The sequence below is a fragment of the Apteryx rowi genome, unplaced genomic scaffold (genome assembly GCF_003343035.1).
Source record: "Apteryx rowi isolate R43461 unplaced genomic scaffold, aptRow1 scaffold_22, whole genome shotgun sequence".
In the NCBI taxonomy this organism is placed as follows: domain Eukaryota; kingdom Metazoa; phylum Chordata; class Aves; order Apterygiformes; family Apterygidae; genus Apteryx; species Apteryx rowi.
Genome location: NW_020448530.1, coordinates 4181151 through 4194425, shown reverse-complemented (window position 1 = coordinate 4194425; position 13275 = coordinate 4181151). Strand labels below are relative to the sequence as shown.

At 40.2% G+C, this 13275-nt stretch overlaps 1 protein-coding gene across 15 annotated transcripts in view; it reads left to right on the top strand.

Annotated features, from left to right (window-relative positions):
• Positions 1-580: 580 nt before the first annotated feature.
• The window catches only part of ZFYVE28 (zinc finger FYVE-type containing 28), a 165701-nt gene continuing 153006 nt past the window's right edge, over positions 581-13275 (top strand). For all 15 annotated transcript variants that reach the window (XR_003253327.1, XR_003253328.1, XR_003253329.1 and 12 more), the window contains exon 1: positions 581-970. Coding sequence is in view for 11 of the 15 variants with exons in the window: in XM_026064619.1 (XP_025920404.1) it covers positions 932-970 (39 nt within the window). In the remaining 4 variants the exon portion in view is untranslated. The remainder of the gene's footprint in view (positions 971-13275) is intronic.

Sequence of the window (13275 nt, the reverse complement as noted above, 5' to 3'; positions counted from 1 at the left end):
CGGAGCCCGGCGCCGCTCTCTCTCCCCGCTGCGGCAGCCCCCGGCCGCGCAGCCCCCGCCCGGCCTCGCAGCGGTGCTGGGGCGCGCGGGCTGCTGGGAGCTGTAGTTCTCCCACGCGCGCGTTCTCGTGACGCAGAAAGGCGCGAGCGGGGGGAAAGAACTACCCGGCGGGGAAAAAAGATGGCGGCGATTGTTTGCCGCCGTTGCCGAGCAACTGTTCCCCCCGCCTCTATTTTTGTGTCCACGAGGGACTAGAAACTAAGCAGCCGGTTCCCGAGCACTTGAATGGAGTTGACTGCCCCAATTAGAGGCGTTCTATCGCGACCCAGACACGCGCAGCATTGCTCTGGGATAAGACTACAAGTCCCAGCATGCACCGGGCCACGGTGCGTTCCACAGCCCCTCCGGCCCGGGGCGTGGCATGCTGGGGCATGTAGTCTCTCCGCCCCCTTCTCCCGTTACGCAAATGAGCAGCTGAGTGGGAGGGCTGAGGCCGCCGGGGGGCCGCCCCGGGTCGCGCTCCGATTGGTCGCGGGCCCGGGAGCCGACGCGGAGGGAGAGAGTGGGTCTGCCCGTGCGCATGCGCCGGGCGGGGGAGCTGCTGCCGGGAGCGGGCGGCAGCGCAATGTTTTGGGGGCTGTCAATGAGGAGAGGCGCCGCTGGTGCCGGCGGCCGGTGCCTGGGCTGAGGGGAGCGCGGACCCCGCGGCGCCCGCGCTCCGCAGCGGGCGGCAGCCTCTCCCCTTGCCTCGCAGCCGTGGGGCGGAGCAGCGGCGTTTGGCAACCTCGGCAAGTAGCCCGGCGAGAGGCAGGGCTCGCCCCGGTGCCCCGCGCAGCCTGCGGCGCGGGCGAGCAGCCGCCAGCCCCCTGTGGCAGCGGCCGGCGGGCGGCAGGCTCCGAGAGGGAGGCAGCGGCGGGCAGCGGCCGCGGTGATGATGAACAGGTTCAGAAAGTGGCTCTATAAACCCAAGGTAAGTTGCGCGGAGCCGCGTCCGCCGGCGCCGGACGGGTGGGTGCCCGCGCTGCCGGGCGGCCGTTAGCGGGCGGCCGTTAGGCGCTCGCGCGCCGCGTGAGGCAGGAGGCAGCCCGCGCGGCCGCGGAGCCCCGCGGAGCCCCGCGGCGCTTTTCGGCACGGCCGTTAGCGGGGCAGCGGCGCCCCCCTTCCCTGCCGGCGCGGCACCTGCCGGCTGCCCCCGCGCCCTCCCGGGCGAGCGGGCTGCGGGGGAAGCTTGCGGGGGGAAGGAGCGGGAGCGCTGTTTTCTAGGTCTTTCTGGGCAGCGGAGAGCCCCTCGGCGGTGCTGCGCAGGGAGTGAAGGTGACTGGGGAGGTGCGCGGTGGTGCCTGCCTTTGTGGTGTTGTTTCCAGGGGGCTCACCTGGGGGCGTGTGGCACTCGGTAGGGCTTTTTGGAAACCCGCTGCCCTCCCCTCTGTGTCGCCGTCATCCCGTGGTTTGTAAATTAAAGCGCTAAATTAAATATCTGGCAGGGGAATATATCTCTTGGCGCACAGACGCAGTACTTCTGATTATATGTAGTTTCGTATTGAGACGTATATTGTGAGTTGCTGCTGAAAAGGTGATATGAGGTTCACGCAGAAACTGGATTAGATTAATTTTATTTTTGGACGCGTCTTGCTGATCGCGGTCTATTGTGGCTCTAGCGGCGGCTGAGCAGAGAAAGCAGAAAGGGCTCAGATTTGCAAGGCACCTGCATTCAGTGAGCTGGAGAAAAGCATTTACCGGCGTGTCTGGAGCAGCTTTCTTGTTCAGAGAAGGAGAGATGACAAAGCAGAGCATGTGCTTTATTGTTGTTTGGACCTGACAACAAAAGAGGCCGGAGGCGAGGGGAGGCTTTCCCTGGTTCTGGGTGTCTCCTAGGAGGACGCTCACGCTAAGGAGGCTCCAGAGACACCGCAGACCTGCTGGTGCGCTCCTGGGAAACTGCTACTTGCTCAGTGTGGGCTTCGCAGTTAATAGGCAGCTCTTTGTAACCTCTGGGTTTTCATTTTCAGTTAAACTCGTGACGGCTGGTTAGTGTGGTTTGTACTCTGAACTTGGAGAGAGAGATTGGACTCTGTATTTTCCAGTGTTCCTGTTTGGTGTTAATATGATCTATGTGTACATGAGAACTTTTAAGTAAGAATTTTGTTTAATGGGTTCTGTAGATGTACATTTTCTGCCCTTTGTTCTTGCTTTTAAAGTCTTGGAAAAAATCCAAGAATCATAGCTTGCTTTATAATGAAATTATCATCTTCTGGCATAAGTGAAATAACTGTCTAGAGAATGATCTTATCTTACATGTGATGTTCGGATCATATATGAAGACCATTACCGATTTTGAACATCTATAGTATACTGACTGCTGAAATATCTCAACAAAAAAGGACAGTTATTCACTTTATGAAGTACTTCATTTAATTTTTGTTCCTAAGTGTCACTACCACCTATTTTTTCTTATGTTTTAGTTACAAAAATATGAGGCTTAACATTATTATTGAAAGTCTTTCACGTGCACAGTTCGATTCCCCAAATAATAGCCAGTATGCTGGGATTTTAAAAAAATATTGAGATTATGCTACAAAACAAAAGTTCGAATTATGCTGGCTTTATGATATTTTGTATGTAGCTATAACCCTGACCAGCACTGCTGAAGAATATCTACTTGTCTGATGTTGCTACAAACAACTGAAAGGCAAGTTATTTAGAGATTAAGTAACTGAAAACACAGTAACAAGTTACATGCAGCCATGTTGCCTTCAATAAACTTTGCTGTTTGTGTTTTATGCCAAGGAGCAACTAAGAGAGGAACAGTTAAATGAACAAAAAGGCAATACTTAAATTCAGAAGAAATCATTGCATATATATCTTTTTGTCACTATTTCTTTATTAAAACTAATTAGATTTCACATTGATTTTCTTTTTAATGGAGATTTCATTTTAATGTAAAATTTATATTTATAAATATACTATTTCTGTGTTGTAGGCTTTGTATTTGGTACCCAAGATATGTATCAAATAGGATGTGCCTGTATTCTTGTATATGTTTTTTATGGGAAAAGGAACTTTCCAAACCTGGTGTGTGACATTGAGCCTCATAAATTAGTAACATTCGTAGTCAAGCCATTACTTTAAAATCAGCAGTGTCTTTTCTGTGAAGAAAGTTGCCTGAAATATAAGGAGTTGGTGTGCACATCTTTGCTTTCTTTGCAAATAGCTTTTGTGAGTTTCAGTCACTTATTACATCACTTTTTGTACTCATACTATATTCAAAATGGATTAGTGTTCAGTATAATGGCACTTTTTTTCAGAAACAAGCATTTTTCTGATGTGTCTGTTGAATCTTATGGATAATATAATTAAATACGCAGAAGCTTGAATAGCTTTTTTTGGTGGGGAGTAGGATTCAGGAAACTATATTTAGGGATGCTACCCAGACTGTAACTTTTCAGGTTATACTACTTACTTTCCTATTTCATCAGGGAATCCTAGGAATTCCAAGGACCCTTCCTGTAGACTGTGGAACTCACTAAACTTATTTTGAAGTGGTGTTGAATACAATGTATTTTGAAGATGACCTTTTTTGGGTATTGATTCTTGTGGGAGCTATTACCAATGGTGATCTGTGTTGCTTAGTTATAGTATTCTTTTAGGTGCTAGAGATGTCAGGTGCATTTTATTAGTTATATTTTGCTTCTACCAATGATGGATAATGTTTCTTTTGTAGTCTTCCAGATACTGATTTCATATAACTAGCATTTCTGCAGGGCAGCATATTTTGATGGTACTGGGCATTTGGCCTACTCATTTGATTGCCATTTAGAGATAATTTTGAAGGTGGTAGGGAAATATGATTAGGAAGGTGCAGGAGGTGATGACATTAGAATGCATTAGACTTACAGTACAGTCCATTCAGAAACCTGAATATATGGTTTAGTTTAATCTCAGGGAAACTTCTATAATTCTACCTCACAGAACAAAATTGGCAAATTAATTCAGCTTAATCTTTGTAAATTGGGAACACCAGGAATGGAATAGAACAGATATTGCTCTTCAAGATCAAGATATAAAGCTAACAGTATCATCCTCAACTTACTGTAARAGGCAGGGTCCTGCATCTGGACAGAGACATGTATCTAGTAACTGCTACATCTCTGAACAAACTAAGGATGTGAGAAGAAATGCGGGTGTAGGGAAGTGGAACGTCTTGACTAATGTTGTGAGCATGTCACAAGAACAATATGACTTTTAGATCCTTAAGCAGTCTCTTACTCTCTGATGCTCTTCAGACTCTTCAGGTGTGCTTGTATACCCAGATTTTAACAGATTTAATGTCAGTGGTAGGGGAAACCAGAGAATGAAATCAATAGCAGTGGCATGATCTGTGTAGCTGGTAAGAGGAATTGCTTTTAACTGATGTATTCTAGACAGAGCAATGAGATGGTGCTTTATTTACGGCCTCCTTTGTCGCAAAGATTGTTCTTTAATTTTAGTGAATGTTTTCCTTTTGGGGTTGCAGATTCAATGTATTAGGTTTTGGGAGGGGGGTTAGGCTTTTGGAACAGGAGAAAATGCAGAGGAGTGATTGCAAGCAATTGTGTTCTTGAATTGCAGCACATTGGTGGAACAATGGTTACACTGTTTGACCTCCTTAGGACATTGCAGGCGTCTCTCAGGCAATGCTACCTTTTGAGAAAAAGGATGGCTCCTTCTAGATCGAAATACTTGTATGCACGCACACAGGAATATAACAGGAATATTTCCTGTCATTTCAGGGAACTTCTTATCTTGTACCTTTTGCTGTTAGAACATTCCACAGATGTTAGGTCAGAACTTGTTCACAGGCAGATTCTGAATATCTAGCAAAAAAGTGGAAACTGAACGGTTTTGTATAGTTTTGAAATGCTTTTGCTATCAAAAGCATTCAGAACAATTTCCACGGATGTAGCTGCTTAAGTTTTGTGAGCAACAAGAAAAACGGTGGGTAATTAGCTCACTGGTGTTAATGTTTTAAACTGAGCTCGAAACTATTGATATTTTGAGAAGGAACAAATATTTTGAAAGAACTGTTTGTATCTGACCAAAAAAAAAGAAAGTCCATCTCTAACCAGAACTCCAAGATGATGCTTTTTATTTGCTTAGTATAACAGACCAGGAAATCTTCAATGTATGCTTATTTGTCTGTATTTTTCTTTTTTAACATATCGCTTATTTGATGATATATATCTACAAATCTTAATAAATTGTTACCCAAGGAACAAAAAGACAAAGAATACCTTCTTTTTTCAATCTTTTAGTTGTGCATTCACTACCGTTATTTCTTGCTCTTAGTTTCTTTTACATAGTAACAGAAGGGAAACTTCTTGTGATAGATGTTAAAGATTCCGTAGTCTTTAAAATTCACACAAAATTCCTAACTTCAGTAGTCGAGACATTATTTTGTGGTTGCTTTTTGCAGATTAAGTAATATTCACAAGGCTTGTGTAAGCCTGGATATTTTGTATGTATATATATATATATATATTTTAAACATCCCTCTCATCTAAAATTGACCAAGGTACAGCTATGCTGTTAACTTGTGTCCTAAATAAAAGGCTGTATAACAGCCATGGAGGCATGAAGATATCTAATCTCTAAAACATGTGAAAAAGATCTGCTGAGTACTTTCTTGTCAGTAAATATTCATTCATGGCTACAGATTGGAGCTGTTTCCGTAAATGTGTCTTCTCTCCCTGAAGTGCTTGGAGATGAATTGCTACCCTCTTAGGTATTTGTTTTGAAATATTTTTTTTCTTTAATCTGGTCATTACTTTCTTTAGATAGTTGGATTAGCAGATACATCTTCAAGAGAAGAGATTCTTGCTTCCCGTTAATGTGTTTCTAAGATTGTAGTCTTTGAGAAATAACGTTTAGGGATGTGTGGAACTGCAGGGAGTTGGAGAAAGCTTGTTTCTGTGTCTGCATAATGTCCTTCTCTAACTTTTATCACGGTCATTTTACTAACCTACATTTCATGATGGGAAGCCATAGCTAGTAATAATTGCTATTGATAATAATTATTAAAGAAAATTGTTAAAAGGATAGATATGCTACTTTGAAACAAGGCTTTAAAGCATGAGATAGTAAATGGATGTCTTGGAAGAGGATCCCATGCAAGTAAGCGGATGAGAGAACATTTCTAGGGGATAGAGTAATCCCCCTAATGTGCAAAGATGAGAGCCAGTGGCAAAAATTTTTAATCAAATGACCTTTAGCAACTTCTGCATTACTTCGCACATGGGTTAAGCTTAAAAAAAAAAAAAACCTAGGTTCCTAGGTGGATGTTAAACAAAGTAAACAGTGCACATAAGAGAATCTTGCTCAGCAGTGTTGTTAGGCTTGCTTTGTGAGGGAGCTGATTCAAAAGAACAAAAGGGGAGGGGAGAAATGAAAATGACTGTACAAAAAATTGACATGGTGTATATGACCATCTTAGAAATTGTAGAAATACCTTAATTTACCACTGAAGTTTCAGTTATTTCAAATCAACTTCACTTTGCTTGCTTTGACACCGGAAGTGACCATATCACATGCAGTGCAAGACATAATTCAAAACTTTGTGTTTATCATCCTTCATGTCAAGATGCATTCCCCCATCTGCCGATGGATCATTTTACAATTACTGTATGTTGATTTGAAATCACATTTCTTCTTGTAAAACATTGACGTTTACTCTTCCCATAGAAAAACAAAGCAATAAAACAATAAACAATAATTATTTGTTTATACAGTTCAGTTAATATACAGATGCTTCAAAGCATGTGAGGTATACAGTGCAGAGAAATGAATCCTGTGAATCTTGGAACTTACAGCTGAGCCAGAAATGTGTGGATAGGCTTCATGGAGCTGCTGGGCTCTTACCAATGACTCTATAGAGCAAAATATGTTCTTTTTCAAATAGCAATATAAAGGGTGTTTCAAGCTTCGGGGATGGTGTGCAATCAGGAATGAATGAGAAACAATGGGAATAGTCAAAGCTGAAATTTGTTTGGAGTGTAGGAAAAAGTTGGTTGGGAATAGGAAAAGAGGAAGAAGAGCTTTGAAGATGCAGAATAGAAATATGAACTTTTGATAAAGGAAGGGAAGATTGTAAAAAGATTAAATATATACAGTCTTGAATATATGCTTAGCTTCACATATGGCAAAGAGCACTTTTAAAGTTGGGTCAGTAGAATGAGATGCAGGATGAAGAAGAATTATCTTAAGCAAGGTGTTTTGGTGGACTGAAATGGTCAGGGATGAAAAAAGATGAAGCTACTGGAGTAGCCAAGCAACTATTGAGACTAATTCTGAGGGAGAAGGTGGAAAAGGATGGATGATATTATAGGGTGATAGGTAGAAAGAAGCTGGTATCTCATTTTAGTTACGATTTTCAAGTCTTAAGAGAAGTATTTGCTCTCTGCAGGAGAGAATTAGAGCAAGTTTAGTCTTGGGGAAGAATGTCTTAAATAAAACTATTTGGATGAAGAGTGAAAAGAGGGGAAAAAATTTTACAGGTGTCATACAGTAAAAAGCCTTTGAGTACAGCTGTTTGTGAACAAAACTTGGTAGTTAATGCAGTATTTCTATTAACATTTAATGTCTTGCAAAGAGACAGGAGAATTGGGAGTCTTTCTTACTTAGGGAGACAATACTTAAAAATCTTCACTGTTTTCATGATCTCACTTAATTGTCTGCTTAATTATTCTTGTTGCTACTGTCTGATCAGAGACTGAAGCTATTGAACCACATTAAACAGCAATATTGATAAAAATCCTGGAGAAGACAACTTACAAATGAGTATACATTATTCTAGTTTTAGGTTCCACATACAGAATTGCTTCATTTTAGAAGCACCATCTAGTGGTTTGAACACAAGTGTTGAAATCAGTAATTCTTCACTGTTTGTTCTAGCTCTGCAGCTGACTGATAACTGACTGACTGATAATTACCTGAAATTATATTATTTCTTAGTCTTGATTTATCCGTATCTAAATAAGGGAAATAGGTAACTATGGCAGTTGTCTATTAAGAGAATTGCTTGGTTGCTCTGAAGTACTCCAAAATGAGAGAAATACAGACACCTCACAAAACTGTTTTTGCTATGGTTTACTGTAAGCACAATCATAGCATTTCAGAACAAAGGTCCATCCAGTCTGGTGGTTATCTCTTTCTCTGTGTCCTGTAGGAGATGCCTTGGGAAAAAAGATGAGATGAATGGAAAGTGATATTTCTCCTGGGCTTTCTTTTAAGCTTACAGTAGTCTGCATTTTAGGAGCTTGCTGAACTGCAGATTGTACTCTTATAATTTAATAGCCCGTGAACATTTTTCCTTAAACTGTCTAATCATTTTTCAATCCATTTATACTTCTGGCCTCTGTAATGACTACWGGTGCTTAAAGCCAAGTTTTATGCTAGTAAGGTAAGCATTTTCTTTGTAAACTTTTTCAAGTATCCAACAGTGTTCCGTAATGTGTCCTTTGTCCTGCTGCCTGTCTTCCACTCTTTCTCTTTGAAATTTAATTTGGATGTTTAGATTCCCTCTTTTCCCCTCACCTGATGCTTGTTATCACAATTCAGGAAAAAATACCTTTTAAGGATCACAGTGCATTTTCCCTGGGTTCTTTGAAAGGATGACAATACCAAAAAGACTGCATTGGATCATGGAACTTTTAAAATAGATGCTACTAATAAAGCCAACTCTCTGGGTGAAAAACTGAGTTCTTTGGAAAGTATCCACAGGCTTTAAGCTCTGGAAGTTAGGGTGCCTGAAGAATATTTTCCTGTTGAACCAACCAAAAAAATAAATGTGGCAAATATCCCTGATGTGCTTTATTTAACTGTTTTAATGGTGTACCTGCTGTCATAGCAAATGTTCTAGCAACAGTCATTTAAAAGTTCATCCAGTAAAACTGTTTGTAAATAATGATGTTAAAAATAAATTAACTGAAGGCTGAACAGATCTGTTTGACTCATGTTGTAAGACCGACCAACCTTCACAGTGCATGTCAAAGCAGGTTTATCAAGATTAGTCCTTTCATTGGAGGATGCTGCTGAATTGGAGTCTGTCTTATTTATCCTTAGCTGAGTCTTTGTTTTAATCTTGAAGATAAAAAAAAATACCAACACTTTAACATTATATCTAAAATTACAGACTGGGGATCATTGGTTTAATGGCCATGCCCCCTCTTTCCATTCAAGAAGTGAACTGCTGCATTCCATACTAGCTGAAGCATATGAATCCTATAAACTAAAGGTATCCCAAAGTCAACAAAACCTTGACACTTAACCTATATATGATAGCTAGAAGAAGGTCTGCATAACAAAATAGTTTACTTCTGTTGAGGCAGTGTCAACTATTTGAAAATACAGGAGTGACAAAGGTTGTAATACATTTTATAGAGCTGTATAGATTTAGGATATAGGAGATAGTGAGCTGTGGGTGGGTGGGAGAGAGGGAAGAGGAGTGTCAGTATTTTTGGACAATGTAAAGATACAGCCTTCCAGTCTCAGTATTCCTTCCCATTATAACTGGATAGTCTTATTCTTTATTTCTTTTGATTATGTGGGACAGACTTATTATGCTCTGTCTGTGGTTTTTCTTCTGTTCTTCTCTGCAGGCTGTAGAATTTTCCTTCTTGTCTCCCTGTAGTCAGTGACTTTTTTTGTATTACTTCCTCCGATCTCCAACCTGGAAATTCTTTATTCTTCTGATCCCATTGATAGTGGTTTTGCTTACACCTATTCCTCTCTATTCACCACCTTTTCCCTCCTGTAGTATTAATGTTCTTGATAATGTTTAAGGATGAGATAAGATGGCTTTTACCCTGAAGAGTTGATCGACATGGAATTGGGTTATGAAAGGAGATAAGATTCTGCAGTAGGGCAGTAAAAGAATTTAATGTTCTACAGTAGCAAGGAAAGTTGACCTCTGGGAATGTCATACAAAGGCTGCCTCTACTTTCCACTGTCTTTGTAGGCCACTTTTTTTTGTCTTACAGGGCCTTTATTCATACCTGATAGCCATTTAGAATGAAAAATGTAATATCATCATGTCAGTTCCATGTAATCTATACCGGGTGAATGAATGAAAGGAAAACTCCAAGGGAAGAGGACACTGGAGAGTGGAGAAGTGAAGAAGATAAGGTGGAATAAAATGCCTGGAATAAAAATGTTAAAATAAAAAAATAGTTTGAGGGAAGAAAAAGTGAGGGAGGGTTACTCTCCTTTCTAGTCTTTCAAAATGCCTGCTTCTTATTTTCAAATGGAATCTAACTGAAGTTAAGTTGGGGTGATGCTTATTCTGGAATGTGTTAATTCCCACCATCAGCTGGCACTCTGACCTCTGTGAATTAAAAGTGGTTGAAGCTTTAGTAACCAGATGCTCAGGGTGTTCCTTTTTTCTACTTTGTCTAATTTTCACCATCATTTGTAAACCTGTTAATGTATAAAACATTTTCTGAAATTCTGAGGTTCATCAGATGTTCAGAAAATCAGATTATTCAATTTATTGTTTCCTCCCAATAGAAAGATGCTATAGAGCTGAGCATGAAAGGTGTCTTGCATGTTTGTCTAAACATGGCTTTGAGTGGATGTTTGTCATGGAGGAATCTTTTCTAGGAGTGCTGTGGGTTCTCATATCAGTGTGTTGCTCTGTTTCTCCTGTAAGCACCAGTCTTTTGGCTGAAACTTCACATTGCTGAGTGCAGGTATGCATTCCATTACCATATGTTATTTGCATGGTAAGAGCACTCAAACTCCAGCAACTGGACTAAGAGCATATCAGCATGCTTCTTATCCTATGAATTCTCTCAAAGCACTGTCAGCTTTTACCGTATTTTCAAGATTTCTGTGTGTATATATATAGTGCCTGCACTTCTGAACATATTATTTAATGTTTTTGTAAAGTATTTTTATAAAGCTGGATTAGCATACCTGATCTAGTTGATGGCCTTACAAAAAAAAGTCTTGACACAGTTGAAGTGATGTCATTTTATGGTGCAGTATGGAAGCCCTTGTTGAATAAGGAAGAAATAGTAGGATGTAAGGAGTAGGGAAAAAATGTAAAGGGTCATAAAACAAATCTCATCTCGAACTCGTGACTTATTTTGCCTTGTATTTTAAAGGTATTGTGTAGGTCGTTGCTGGTAACTGGCATTGTTTCTGTCCCTCAGCAATGACTGGTGCATGTTCATCCTTGAACACAGTAGTTGCTTGGTTTCATCTATGTAGTTCCTACAAGGGAGTATGGTGCCACGGGTGAGATGTATTGCATTCTTGTAAGTGGATGTGTAGGATCCATTGACCCATTAAGTCGTTGTGAAGATGTGTCAGAATGTTCTCTATTTTCTGTCAATTTGGTATTTATTTTGAGGAAGTTTGCTTCTGATAGAAAGTTTGACAAGATCTGGATAACTTTTTTGAGGCTTAAAAATAGTAGTGAGTTATTTAAAGGTGTGATCTTCCTTTGTATTTTGTAGCTATCTTGCAATTTTTGTATTAAGATTCAGCATAAGAACATATGTGGTGATCACCAGTGAATAGTTGGAAGAGGGCAGGTTATTTGTGTCCTATATTAAAAAGTGTGTATTACTTGCCTACAGGCGTTTACTGTCTCATTGGCTGTATACTGAGATGAGTACTGAGTGTTTTCTTCAAATCTGTGTCCCTTTTGAAGAGTCTGGCTTCAGATATAAGGGATTTGGAGGGCATTAGTTTTTGTGGAGGTATGTTGGTCAAAGATTTATTGTATATTGATAACTTAACATTTTTGATAACTCTATTGTCTAAGAAGTTGATGAGGTTGAGTATTTTCTGAGAAAGATTACATCCAGAGCAAATGTCTTCAATTTTCACTTAGCTTGGTATTTTTGCTTAGACTATGTCATACCATATTCTGTATCCGAAAGTTTTTTGGTTTTTTTTTGTTGTTGTTTCTTATGGCATCTGTTAGCCCAGCAAAAGTGTTACTTCCCCCTAGAAAGTCATGTATCTTTTAATGCATTTTAAGATATGGAAGAAACATGCAACTTCTTGAAAAATGAATGCCTCTAAAAAGCCATAAAGTATACTTTTCAGTATAAACAATTAGAAAATGGTTTTTTTACTCAGCATTAGAAATGTCCTGATAATTTCTTGATATAGTGTGTGTGTGTTCTGATGTTAAAAAATAAATGGAGATAATTGAAGATGCATAGTGTGCTTTTGATTCCTACATGAAACAAGTCAGTTGTTTAAAAAACTTAATAAGCACTGATCAAGTCAGATACATTTAATCAGCTTAGAAAAAAATGTGCATCTGATATATATTCATGCTTTTTGAAAATGGYGAATCCTGTAAGGCTGCCATAAAAAATACTTCCTGGGTATTCCTGAAGAGTTAATAGGTGACAGCCTTTCATCCCAGAAATGTTAGTTTTAATGGAAGAAAGCCAAACACAATCTCTTCTTAAGCCTGGAGTTGTCTGTTATCTGTCAGGTCAGGCAATGAAATGCTGGGAGGTTGGTTTCAGGTCTCTTTTCATAGAATACATGTATATACCACATATATCCACACATGTAACACACGCACATATGTGTAAGTGTTTGTCTATGTAAAAAGCTTCTGTGTAGCATCTGTGCATCTTTCAAGTACAAGTGATCATTCTTCCTAGCTTTCAAATAGGGGACTGAGACGCAAAGGTTAGATGACCTTGTTCAGTGCCCTCAAATGTAAGTCAATAGCTAAATCAGCCCAAAAAGCTTGATTGGGGGTTTCTTATCCATTTTTTCCCCTTATTCACTACTTTTCCCTGTCCGCTACCTTACATGAGATTATTTTTCCTTTTAGGTTATAGTACAATAATGTTTTTACAGCTGAAACAGAGGACCAGATTGTACGTGCTTTGCTATTCAAAGATTGGAGTGCAACTTACTGTTGCCATATGTTGAGATTCACTGTCCAATTCTTGCTTACTAATGAGAACATATGGGAGATACGTAATGGTGATTCTCAACTATTAATTAGTCATGTTTAAACCAATGCTTCACTTCTCATGCCTTCAATCAGTTCTGTCTGTTGCCTTTCCCATCTCCCCCTTGTGGTAAAATCACTGGTATATTTTGGCATACAAGGCTTCTGGGGAAAAATGTTTTCTTTTATTGAAAAACTTTCTTTTTATTGAAAAGAAGGTGATCAGGAGTAGTCAGCATGGCTTCACCAAGGGGAAATCATGCCTAACCAATCTGATAGCCTTCTATGATGGAATGACTGGCTGGGTAGAT